General features: G+C 32.6%; 1 protein-coding gene across 1 annotated transcript; it reads left to right on the top strand.

Annotated features, from left to right (window-relative positions):
- Window positions 1-2,378: 2,378 nt before the first annotated feature.
- Window positions 2,379-13,312, top strand: LOC132552699 (hematopoietically-expressed homeobox protein Hhex-like). The gene is made up of 3 exons (XM_060216892.1): window positions 2,379-2,901; window positions 6,119-6,294; window positions 13,109-13,312. Exons 1-3 carry the CDS (start codon window positions 2,379-2,381, stop codon window positions 13,310-13,312), a joined length of 903 nt encoding a protein of 300 aa, XP_060072875.1.
- The last annotated feature ends 896 nt before the right edge of the window (window positions 13,313-14,208 follow it).

Raw genomic sequence — 14,208 nt, 5'->3', positions numbered from 1 at the left:
GTGTTTCTTTTGCACCATAATACAAATTATAAATTAAATACTGACAAAACAACGCGTCATTTAAACGTAACTTTCTCTGATACGATTCATTTACTAATTCAAAACTTTTATATTTCGATAAAAGAAAGGCATTATTCACATACATGTATGTACATATGTGAACATTCATCATTTTCTTCTTCGATCAAAATATATGTAGGCTTCGTTGATGAGTTGCACTTGCTGTCAGGTTGATTGACATATTCCCAGATAACCTAAGACTGCCAAGCCGGTGGTCTTCTGCAAACCTATACGCTTCATACACCTGACCGGGTTGCGTAACAATGATAATGAATAGTGATAGAATTTATTGTTTTGAGGACTTTGTTGTCATAAACAATCGTGTACAGAAAACGTTCTCGGTATCATCATGATAAATTCAATGGCTAGTTATAATGGACCCGAGTCGTACAATTCTGTCATTGGTAATGCATTGGAGTAAGCTTGGTGTCATCCAGTACCTTTGTGATCGGACAATGTAGTTCTCGTTCAGTATCAAGGGAATATACGCTGATGTAATATAATAGAAAACAACAATGTATTATATAAGAATACATGTATATGTGGAATTAAAATGCATAATACATGAAAGACAGCCGCATACACATAACACAATGCATTTTAGGAGAGTAAACGCCGTATGTGTGAAGACATTCAATCATACATCACCCTACTCATGCATATACATCTTCAGCGATGTAACAAAATACACATAGTCTGTCAGTAAACAAATGATATTTATATCATAACTGTAAATGTTTGGAAAGTTTGAAGCAAAATTGCACCCCATTTCCTTATATTAGTGATGACCGATTAAATTTGATTTCGAGGGAGTGACGGTTAACAGAATACATCTTAATGTTTTCTTTATAAGAATTCTACAACACTGTCGCCTTGTATAACTTAGCATTATGTCATTTGTATTTTAATTAGTTTCGAAATGCGTTTCATGTTTCGATAGCGTCCAATTCCTATTATATAACATTCTGATTATTAAAAATCCCTCATTCATGTTTTGTGATTATTTCAAACAGCTGAATCGTACAATTCTGGTATGATATAATGTTATAACATGCACGAGTATGCGTGTACTTAACATGTTGACTTTTTATCAACTGCAATTTGCTATATGTGTGTAAGTGTGTGATCTATGTTTCAATATTGTTTGGAATGAAATTATATTTATTGCCGATATTATCATGTAACTCTTCATTATTGGAGGAAATAATAATTATAGTACATGTCAAGGCTTTTATCTAAATATACTTTGTTTCTAATATGAAAATAAAAGTAGAATATCTATGGAATATCTCATAACATAGCAGTAAGTAACATCTTATATCAAGGTTTAACGAATTAATACACGTTATGTCAGAGTGAATAAATCAAGGGGCCAATTAGTAATTTCAGCGTACATTTACTATTATCACGAACATAAAAATCAATCTCCGAACCATGCACCTTTTACGTTCTGTCCAATGAATCAATCACACAGTTAAATTGAATGTCGAGTACTCATATAGATTGATATAGGTAGGTGAACCGGTATGTTGACCTAGCCAGCACCTGATATAGTGCCACCAATCGGCTGCTAGACGTCTAACGTACACTTGTTTAATTGACAGAAAATTGTTTAAAGACTGGTAAATAGTTAAACAATCTCTAACCTAGTCGTACATAAATGTTGGTAGACAGGTATGTTTTGTAATACGTCATTATGATTACATGCTGGTCATTTGTTTACAAGTAACTATATCAAGAAAGACACTGTATTGCGTTTTTGCTTGTACATTAAAGATAGATATAAATATCCCCTTGACGTGTAAAGGTAACTGGTATTCACTAAACCAATACTGCTAAAGATATCCGCCTTCTCCTTGCAGCGTAATATGAAATTAATGTTGAAAGGGTGAACTAGTCATCCGGGTAAGCACTGCCCTCTGACCCGTGACCTTTGACCGTGTGCGTGACAGCATGAGATTGTCGGTCTACTGTCATTTGTAACAACTTCTCTCGGCCAATAAGCTGGAATTCGTATCAAATAAATTTACATGCACAACAGAATTGGAGAAAACATTTTACAGGACGTAAACGTGTTGGTGTCATGTTGTTAGGTTGTTAATGTGACCAGAGTAAGGGAGACTTTGGTATCACTATTCTTCATGTTTGGGAACATTCTACAAGGCTACAGAAGCTACAGCTGTGTTACTGCAATTAAGATGCATTAATAATCGAATCAATACGTTACAATGCATGGTAAACTTAACGACAATATATGTTTTATTACCATCGGCGGTGCCTTGTCTGTTTTCGCTGGTATTTATTACAATTAGTCAACAATGATTGCGGCAGGAGTAACTACCAAGAGACCAAACGGATTTAGTATAGACTCTCTACTGGGACGTGGAACACAGACGGGAAAGGATGACACTGTCCCACACAAACTTAGGACACCGTCCCCGGGGGAGAGCACCTCATCGGAAACCTCAGGTGGGGAGAAGGACACTCAGCCTGCCTATGACAGGCAACACATCCTACATACCTGTGTAGAAGATAGTTCGTGTTTGCCTTGTTTTGAGGGCAGGAGGATTCCCTCGGGACATCAACCCTCCACCTCACTGCCCGTCCCTTCGCGTCCGTCCCCATTGCTTATGAGATTCAGGGATGACCAAATGCCCCATTTTCATGAGAAATATTGTGCATTAACAGGACTGCCTATGTCATGTTTTGGTGCTGCGGACAATGGAGTAGGCACACGAGTCAATGACAACTTAACATCTTTTCCTAATAGATGGAGACCAACAGAAGAAGAATTCAATCCATACCAATACCAATTGTCACTTAGTCTACCTCCATTTAATGGTGAGTGAAATTCTTTGGATGAATCGAATTATTCTATAGATTAATTTTGTAAAATTTGATAATTGTTGTCTTGAAGGTTTATAATTATACATATAAAAATTCTAATAACAAAATGCATAAAGTATGAAAAAATATGTTGCGTATAATGTTATTTTACCTAAATGTTTGTGTTGATTTTTTTCCTCGTTCTATATAATTATTCTTACAATTATCAGTCTTGTTGGAAATAGTCCCGCTGTTAAAATTCAAAATATGTTTATTTTATTTTCTATGTACTATTATATGATCGCCTTATAAGGATGATAAATTAAAATGAATATTTTGATGAGATCAGAAGGATAACCAAGTGCTACCATATTCAGTGTGTACATTTACTAAAGAGATATGTACAAAGATAATTCTGAATTAAGTATATTGTTGTGGCTTAACAAATATTTATGTATAATTTGTAGAAATGTAGAAACTAACTCCTGTTTGTTATTACATATATCAGCATTTTAGATAAACTAGGGCAAATATTCATCAAATGTAATACACATTTCAGCTGACATTAGATAATTGTTTCCTGTCAAAAAAAATCTAAACTTAAAAAATTGGTATCATTAAAATCCATCTGGATAACCACAACTAATATTCTCCATTCTTGTTTTTTTCGGTAGGAGCAGAAACACAACATTTATGTATAATACCTAATTTTCCTTTCACTGTTTAACTTGCTATTTATCAACTGAAACGGAAAGTAAATTAGTTACATTTAATTACAAAAAAAAAAAAAAAAAAAAAAAACCAAAAAAACAAAAAAAAAAAAAAAAAAAAAAAAAAAATCTTTTCTGACTGTTTGAGCTTCTTGTGTAAAAATGAAATAATAAAAACTACAATTATTATCATATGCAGATGTTTACTATCCATTTTTGTTATTGTCTGCGGATAAACATATTTCTGGTTGTGTTCCAACATTTAACAAGTATAGCACGTTGTCATTTCAGTATCACAATGTATCTTCAAGTCAAATGACCAATGAGAAATATTTTAATATATCAAACGTTATGTTACAGATATTGCTATTTCCAGTTTGATTCTATAAACATTTTTCTAAATTAATATCATTCGAAAAAAAAAAAAAATATTATCTTAAATCACAGTTTATTTCAGAGTACAAATTATTGTCGTTATCATTATTTTCAAAATTGTATTAGACAATTGAGACTGATGTCCTCGACACACATAAATCCTACTATTAAACCATTTACGTGTTAGTGTCAGAGTGTGTTGACAGGTTCTGTAGTAATTTAATGCCACGACAATCAACAAATATAGGAGACACATTTAGGAAACAATTTCCGCAACTATATACAGCATTTTAAACGAACTTAATTATACTTGTTTAAAGTTGGACACAAAAAAAATATCTAAAGAGACTTTGTATGTATCGATTTAGAATTTTTCGATGGTATTTGTGGTATGCTGGGTCATCACAGGGGGCTCACTGGTTTTTAATTCAGTAGTTAGACACCTTGTTTGACCTTTCTTGCCCCTTGTCCGCCAGACCTTTTGTCCAATATGAATACACTGGTCAACCTTATTTGACCGTATCATTTACACTGGAGGGGAAGGCAAACACTGATAATCCTATCAATTAATAGGCTTGAATCGAACATCAAATGTTTGTGTTCTTTTTGTTGTCAAAGTTTCGACCACTTGAAATCGACAAAACATTTACAAGGGATCTAATGATTTATTCTGACATTGAACAAGTTGAACAAAACGCTGGACTGTTAAAGCACCATCAAAGTAACAGATTCATAACGAGTGTGGCACTCGGAATGAAAGAGCTTGATCTTTGATGTATTCAAATGTGTTTAATAACTGTATAATAATTGGACATTGACGAAGCAAAGCCGAACATCAGAGATTAGTGTCCTGCTATTAAAACAGCTTGAACGAAAATCAAAGTAATATGGAACTGTTAAAGAGCGTTTATTTAATGTTTTAATGAAGCCTTTATATTAGTCATGGAGAAGTCATTAACACGACGTTGGTGAAGTATAAGAAGTGAAGTATCGGATTTAGAAAGTCACGGTTAAACACAACAAGTTAAAATATTTGATCTTTTATTCTTTCGTAATATGACGGTCTTTAAAATTAGCGTGATCATGAATTTAATTAGTAACATGATTACTGTCTCATCAGAAGGCTTAGGCTGGGGGAGTGAAACAACAAGATTATAGATTACTCCTATAAAGTACATTTGCATTTAACACTAGGGTATTGGTTTCGGCTTTGTTTAAGTATATACGTGTATTTTCATGTTAATATAGGGTTTTTTTGAGATTGGAAATGTGACAATTATTGAGCGATTTTGCAGTCGTAATTTTATGAAAGCATTTCTAACCGAAAAGATAAAAAGCATTGCAATGTTGTGTGTCACAGACCAACTATTATCAACACGTTCGTGGGATTCAATACATATTTCTCACTCGAAAATGACTCATTAAAATATCTACAGGTTAAAACACAACTATATTCAAATTACCGTAAATAGGGAAATCTGCAGCATGGCATTATATCTAGAAAATTTCTGGAATGCATGAAACAGAAATTCGAACAAAATGAGAGAGAGAGAGAGAAAAAAAAATGATATAATGATATGATAGGATACACACATTAGCAAAATATTTTTAAAAGGCTGAAAATACATCGAAATAGAATTTTTTCCATATTCATGATAATAACCAAAGAAAAGAAATCTGGTCTGATATTTAACAAGAAATCAAGAGAGTTACATAATTTGATTTATACCGGTCGAATAAGGTGTTTTCATTTACCATATTGCATTGGATTCGAACAACGATTAACTGATTCTTAAATTGTTAAAGTATTTCATTTAAACCATTTCTAAGCTACAGCTACAGACCTATAATATACTCTGGTGATCGTTATCATTTAAGAAAAAACTTTTTACCGTGTTCACATCAAACATAAAAGTGTAAGATTAGTTTTTATGATGCTATTTTTAAAATTTGTATATTCACAACTCGCTGTGAATCTCGTAAACATCTTCATGTTTTATAGTTGATGTATGAAGTCAGGTGCTTGTTTTCAAATGTATTAACCTTTGATGTATAAAGATTTTGATATTAAATGAGCACTTATAAATAATATTAGATAAATTTGATCCATTTTGAATAATTCCGTTTGTTAATGTGCATTTTTCCAGTTCCAACAATTGATTCAGACCTGTTGTTTTCCCGTTTCCGAAAACCGAAACGGATCCGAACAGCATTTGCTCCGTCACAGCTTCTGCGCCTGGAACATGCATTCGAGAAAAACCATTATGTGGTAGGACAGGAGAGGAAAGATCTCGCCTCAGACCTCCATCTAACGGAGACACAAGTATGTATCTACAAAGTCATTACTATCTAATTTTTACCGATACTTTCTGACAAAAGTACCAATGATTGTTGTTATATAGTGTTTTTTTAACGCATTTGAAACAGAATGTACCTAAAAGAGTTTATTTCCGTAACACCCACGACATCTGAGGATCAGTGTAATGCTGGGTTTTTTACAACTGGCTGCGAACCATCCCCTTAAAATATGCATACATTCCAGATAATATGTCAATTCAGTATTTTGTTTTCAAATGTAATAAAGACATCTTTAATATTTAGTAGGTTTAGATATATAGCGAAATACATCAGTAACATATGATACATCGGTTTAACACTTATGAAACTGCAATTAGCAATTATCTTCGATTATATAAATACGATATTTCTTTCATTTTCTAATGATCCACTTAATTAAGTGAACATGATGGCTCAAAGCTAACAGCCATTACTGTTATATAATGTCATACTTAATGCTACAATAAAATATAACAAAGCAGTTCATTTGTGTGAATAACAATTTTATGTGTAGTCTTGTTCCAAATTTAAGCCATACTATGATATATAGATATAAGATAATAAAGATACCTCAATTTGCATTATTGATATATTTGAAAATAAATCTGATCTCGATCGAAGGGCATACGTATGCATAAGATATGAAAATAAATTTATAGCAATTTTCAGTTTGTTTTGTTGTTAAAATATACTCGCCAGAATACATAAAAAACAAAGTTAAACGGGTAATATAACATAAAACACATAGGTTTATTTGATTAAATGTTTACATTAAAGTTATTACCGTAATATATCTGCTACCATGATAACAGTGTTAGCATTGGCATGTAGCTCTCCTGTCACTGAAGACTAAAAAGTGAGATCTCAAACAAGGGGTTATTTATCTTTGGGTCGCGTGATTGAGAACGGAGTGGTATGGATTGACAAACGTTTTTATCAAGATGTAGGACAAACAGGATACCTTAATGTCTCTCGAATGTCATTACTGGAAACAACACTGATTCAATTAATTCATGGAAAGACAAAATTTTGATCAATTAGATTTAGAAAATATATGATATAAATGTGTGATTAAAAAATACTTTTTTTAGTTGGTAAGTAATTAGCACATGTTTACACTATGCATGGAATAGAACAATGTGTCTGGATAATCACTGGAAAATACAACGTATGAAATGAAACTATATAAGTATATGTAAGATATTTAAACCCAAAAATATTCATAGTACCGTTTCAAAATCGATAGTTATCATTGTAGAACCTAAGAGTAAAAATATGGTGGTGTCTCAAATTATTTAGTCTCAGCATGCCCCAATTTGTACACCTGTATCATTAATTACGTCACGAGTATAGATTGCACTACCTGTGAAATTAAGTGTACTGGACCTTTACGGGCTGCACACAATATGCCAATCTTTAACTTCTAAAGTTTCTGTATGAATATTGACCTCTGACCCCTTTATTCTAACGTTGTTTTTCGTTATGAATATCTCCTTAATTTCGTCTCACGCATGCACAAACATATTGTTAGAGAACATGGTACATACAAGTGCAAACTATCTGCTCAAACATAATTCTCACCACGTCATCTTCCATCGAGTAAATTCTGAGAAGAAAGTGTTCAATAGTCTACTCTTTAATCCGGATTTAACTATTTTGATATAATCCGGATAAAATAAAAGAATATATCCCAATGTTCTCTATATTCTATGAACTATTTTGTTCCTTGATAATGACTAATGCACCTACTTTAGTATTTAAAGCTAATTGAACAGTTTTCTTGTATATTAGTACTTGTGGTATACACAAGTCATATCCTATTATGTTGATGTACGAATTCCCGCACTCGTTAATAACACACCAGTGTATTATCAAATACAATGTGTTTGTAGTAACTGAATATGCCTGTTTGAAATAATCATAAAAAGTCAGTGAATAATCAAGTACTTGATTGTTTTAACTGAATAAGTCTATTCAAAATAACGGCAAAAGATAGTATTTTAACTGAATATGACAACATGTGTATGTATTAAATACTTTTAACACGTATATAATTATACACAGAAATGTGACGGGACAACAAACTTATCCTTAACATAAAATAATGTTGAACAGTCTTGTAGTAAGTGTAGATCCCCAAGTATATACTCGGAGTACCTGGCAGTTGATTTACTAAAAGTCTCTCTCTCTCTCTCTCTCTCTCTCTCTCTCTCTCTCTCTCTCTCTCTCTCTCTCTCTCTCTCTCTCTCTCTGTGTGTGTGTGTGTGTGGTTTTTAGGCATAGCTGAGTTCGTTTTAATCAAATGAAATATTAATTTGTTAATACAAAATTAAGAATTAGCAATTCAATAATATTTAATTAATTTACATGTAATAACATAGCGAGACATGTTATTTGTGTATATATTTGCTATTATTCATAATTTCATTAGATTTATTGCTAATCTTGTATTATATAATATAGAAATAAAGATATCACAAGTCCTTGAGGTGGTAAATGAAAACATCGATCTTTTCCTAGTTTTCATCACATCCAAGCCTGGTCTCCGCTAAAGAAGTTGTGATTGAATACTAGCAGCTATTACTATAGTTTAACATTTTAAAACTATGCTGTTGTAATTCTTATTTATCTTTGTCAATTATTTCGTTTTTCAGTATTACTGATATAAGAATACGGAATAAACAACAGGGATTAAAAACCCAGTTCTATTGAAAATAATTATCATAAATGCTCTGAAGAAACATATTTTGTTAATTAATCAGATTCAGTTTAGATATGAACCGTTCTTGTAACATGTTATAAGCAGCCGTGTACTTCATGTTTATGACAAGTTCAAAAATATTTTATTTATGATTATAACGTAAGTTCCTCGTAAACAACTTCTTTGGATTTGGTATAGCCAACGTGATATTGAACAGAAATTCGATAAAAATTATTTCCAATGCATGTGTATTCAAATCTAAATTCAAGAGAAATGTATTCCTATATCAATTTTTATTTTCTAACAAAATGATATCGAGAAAAAAACATGAAGAAAGAAAATATATCACCAAATGTTGCTTTGCTCAAGAAAACATGGAAAGGACAAGTTGATTCATTATTTCATAGCTTCTCATTTAAAAAAAAAACCCTTAATAATGTAAACAGATCGTGAAAAGTTTATAATAAATTATCATTACATTAGAATAGTCTGTTTAAAAAGGATATCTGTTCAGTGTTCTCCAGTTAGAAATTAGTTATTTTTATATTCTAAAAGACATAACGGTTGGTATACCAGAATAATTTTACGCAGTTGAAGATATATCGATTTTAGTCACAAATACATTAAGAATGTCTTAAAAAATAATTAATTTTATTGCAGGTCATTCTCATTTCTCATTATTATCTTATTGCTGAACAGCATTTTGTTGTATAATTAGTAAACAAGTAAACGTGTTGAATTGGAGACTTCAAAAAGAAATCACACGTAAACCTGTTTATCACCGAGAAGTAGACCCACATGTACATGATACAAAATTCAATAGGCGATGCAAGACATGCACATAATTTTTTTTAATTATTTACATATCAACAATGTTTGTAAAGTATCGTATTCTGCTCACTGTATAGAACAGAAAAGTGCCTCATCATGGTTTTATTCTAGACAATTTTATCAAAATATTTTGAATTTATAAAAGAGAGATATACCGATAAATAACTCAATAGAATATGATTCTGTCAAAGGGAGATAATTTTGCATTAAAATAAAAAAAACTGATAAAATCATATACATAACAGCCTTTATTAAACATAAAACGAATTAAATACAGAAACAAGAACTTAAAAAATACATTTAATTATTGTATGAATAGAGGGCACCTGTTTGCGCTTTGTACACTAGGATATTCCTGAATGACATCAAAGAACATATGACAACATGCAGTTACACATAAAACAATGCGAGTCGGACATATTTCTTCTAAAAACAATCATTCCTCGTACAACGTAAATGCTTATTATAGATCAAACACATTCGTGAAGATATCTTAAGATCACGCGTAAAAAACTAAGGTTAAACTACTAGTATAAAATTAACTCTTTTTACAAATAAACATTCATCATTAGGTCGACATAATCGGACATTTTTTCAACTTCATTTTATGTATTTTGTGTTTCTTCCCATTCATAAATGTCAATGCAGTTCCCGTCCTTATGACGTTAACAATGTCTTTTGTTTTGTACGTAAGTTTGGTGCGAAAATTGTCCCGGATCTATTATTCACATCTAACAAGGTGTAAGAATTACCCCCTACACATAAAGACAAGCTGTCAGTCGTGATGGTTATCCCCTAGTGTAATTGACAATTTATGTGGCACCCATATATACACCAGCCTGGATCAGATCGGACGAAATGAGGCATGCCCTAACAAAGCTAATTAGCTCGTTATGTGAATACATCTCGTACAATTAGTAAAGATAAGCAAGCTCTTCAGTTTCATACCCAAGCGTACACCGACACAGGTAAATACTTAAGTTCACAAGGTCAAAACAGTCCTGGCAAGAACTGCATATCTCATACTATATATTCGACTTATAGAAGATTATCGTTATGAACCTTGACCAACGGGTGTATTTTGTTTGGTATAATGAGCTACATACTGCTTCGTGAAAATTTTATCTATTTAACCTTTGACCTCTGTTTATGTTCATTCTCCTCCGTTTTGTTCCTAATGACTTTGTGATAGAGTCATGATTGAACGGCCATGCGGTGCCATCAAAGCCTTCGAAGACAGTATGATATATTGCTTATTCATGACCACGTAACAAATTATACTGCATGCGTATACATTGAACATACTGATATCACTATCAAATACTCCGATATCGATCACTTAAAGCGGGCTTGAAAAAATAAAATTGGTGAACTCCTTGTAATTAGTTCTATCATGCTATTAGTATTCGTATTTATCTTTGTCTTATGTATTACAATGTAACTAATCACAATTACAACTGATAAGGTCATAAGGTCAGAAAAATAAAAGAAAATATCCAATCACAGAATCGACGGCAATATGTTAAAATACTTAAAAAAATATTTCTTTTCAAAGTTTGAGGTTCTAATTGCCGGGGTTATATGGGGACGAGTATTTAGGGTGATGCAAACAGAAGTAAATATAGAAAGATAGAGAAAGACATATAAGATGCAAGTGTTGAAATGGGGACAGAGAGGAAATGCTGAATCCTTGCCCCCTAATAAGTCGCGTCTAACGACATGCTGTGCGATACATACAGCTGACATATTCTTTCCCACCTCCTGTAGGATAGAATGAATGAGCATGAGAAAGATTTTGGATGAAAAGTACATGAAGTATCAGCTTGTGTTCCTGCATCTGAAAAACGGAAACACTATAAGTATAATAAATATATATTCCATGCAGACTCTCCAATATATCGATTTTATTATCCGAGAAATGCAAAACAATCAGCGTTTTTTTTTTTTTTTTTTTCTTAAACTCTTCTTATTTTCTATTTTATGAGACAGGAATATTCATTGCCATTTAAGAAAGCTATACAAATAAATGACGATCATATATCAGAATCTACAGGATTTATGTACTGCCAAAGTTTTTTCTGTACTAAAATAGAGTAAATTTCAAAATTTTGCATGATGTATTTTTAACACTACAAATATTAATAAAATCTGACAGGAAACGGCACGTAAATACCACCCCAACTTACTTACTCTAACACTGAAATAAAAACAACATGTGTTCACTATCTTGTAACATGTATTCGACACCACAATTTTGTAAATAAAGAAGTTTCCATTAGTATACAGTGTCACATCGGAAGAGCCATCTTTGACCTCGGCCATAAATTACCCTAGGCAATTTTCTCCTATAGTCACGCATTTGTGTGACTGTACAGTCAGTTGTGGTCCTGGTGACAACTGATTGTGTGGATAAATGTATAGAAACGCTTAAAATACCAGCCACCACTGAGCTTGGAGTCTTCATCAGTTAGTCTTATCAGAGTCAGCATTGCCTGCGTAAAGGTGCGATAACACCTATGTATTGTTTACACAACACAATTAGGAGCCTAATGACCTCTCACAACAATGGATCGCTGGTCTGCCAAAAGTGCATGCAATCAGAGGACCCTTTGTAGAACTGAAGAGGGGTTTGTGTACCCAATGCGGTCTGATCGATAACTCTTGACGTGTTTTGGCATCGACCTCCTGCAATAAAAACACGTGTATTAGTTGCTGAATCTGATCCCTAGATCCCAAGTGGTTCACTGCTGAACTGTTATGCAATAAAAAGGTCTCAGAACGACAATTATATCCCGAGGATTGAGGTTCAAACATTGTAAAGGAGATTCAGATCGAAAAGGATCTGTGAGGATTTCGATGATATTAAGTTGTACAATTAGGGATATTGAGAAACATCATACGTAATTTACTTTCATCCTCTTGATGTGCTATGACTTTTCTTTGTTCTACAATTACCCGTAGACTACTGAGCTGAGTGTTTGTATAAGATACAAATAATTCAGATAGGTTTCAAACACAAATTATAAATAGGACAATTACTGGGCCAGTCAAATGTACTTCAGCGCGATACCTTGGCAATGTTAAGTGCATCATTTGTAAATGACGTAACCAATTTTACCAAAAATAACAAGTACATTGTGACAGGTTAAACGATTTAAGTATCATGTCTGAAATAGATATTATAGTCAGATTATGAATGATCTACACAGCTAAACTTTGTTAGATACTTGAAAAAATCCTTAAGCATTTGTTTCTTTGTGTTTTGCAGGTGAAAGTATGGTTTCAAAATCGTAGGACTAAATTCAAAAGAATGAAAGCAGAAGAGGAGATGACTAGAACATTAACAAAGACATTTAACGGTAATAAATTAAATCTCGACTCACAAAAAAGAGTTTTCCAAAAACCAAACACAGACGATAGCTGGTGTGAAGAATCGGATGGAACGGACAACGAGTCAGAATTAGAAGTGTGATGTTTCTCAAATATCAGGAAGACTCAGTTGTTAACATTTAAGTACAACGGTAAACTTTAAAATACTTTAGGCCATTAAACAATGGTGTAAAGTAGAAGACAATCTTAAAATCAATCAAATCAACTACCATTTCAACTGATATGGTTATACATACGCCTTCAACCTTATCTGCTAGTGCTGAAGTACTTCCGTCCAAAATCTCGAATATAATCTTGAACATGTCTTTGAGCGCAGATGTTTTACATTTCACTTCACAGTGTAGTGTTCTACACAGTGTACATATGACAATCACTATTAATATTATGCAAATACTAAATTTGTAGTTTACATATCCTTATCAATGTCAATAAAATATATTTATAACAATGTCTTATTAATTAATTTTTAATTTAAAATCTCAGATATATTTACATAATCTGCTAACTGCTGACCAAGATGTCAGCATGCATTAATCGCGCTTGTTGGTCCAGATTGAAGCACGTAAAGGGTTTTTAATGTGGAAACCATACATGGTTGAGCAGGTGACCGCCGTACCTTTTTAAAATTTTGTTCCAGGAATCGAACCCTGTTTTCAGAAGTTAACATTGAATAGGTTAGCTTTGCGACACCTAACCACAACTACAATAGACATTTTGTTTCATTTTGAAATTAAATAGCGACGCCCTTCTCTAACAAACATTCTTAATCAAACTCAATGATGCGAGTGGAAAATTGAAGAACAGACAATATTTTATCGACAAGATGATGAATCGGAATCAAAACCATCAGGAATATTTACAATTGATGTATACATCAAATGCCATATCGCCAAAAGCAATGATTTCTAAAATATCATTGAAACGACAATAGTCCCCATCTTTGGACCTATATCTCTCTTAAAATTGGTTTTTGCCAAC

The sequence above is a fragment of the Ylistrum balloti genome, unplaced genomic scaffold (genome assembly GCF_031769215.1).
Source record: "Ylistrum balloti isolate Yb309-2 unplaced genomic scaffold, AGI_CSIRO_Ybal_v1 Utg370268, whole genome shotgun sequence".
Classification (NCBI taxonomy): Eukaryota; Metazoa; Mollusca; class Bivalvia; order Pectinida; family Pectinidae; genus Ylistrum; species Ylistrum balloti.
Note: the sequence above shows the minus strand (reverse complement) of the source record. Positions and strands in the feature narration are given on the sequence as shown.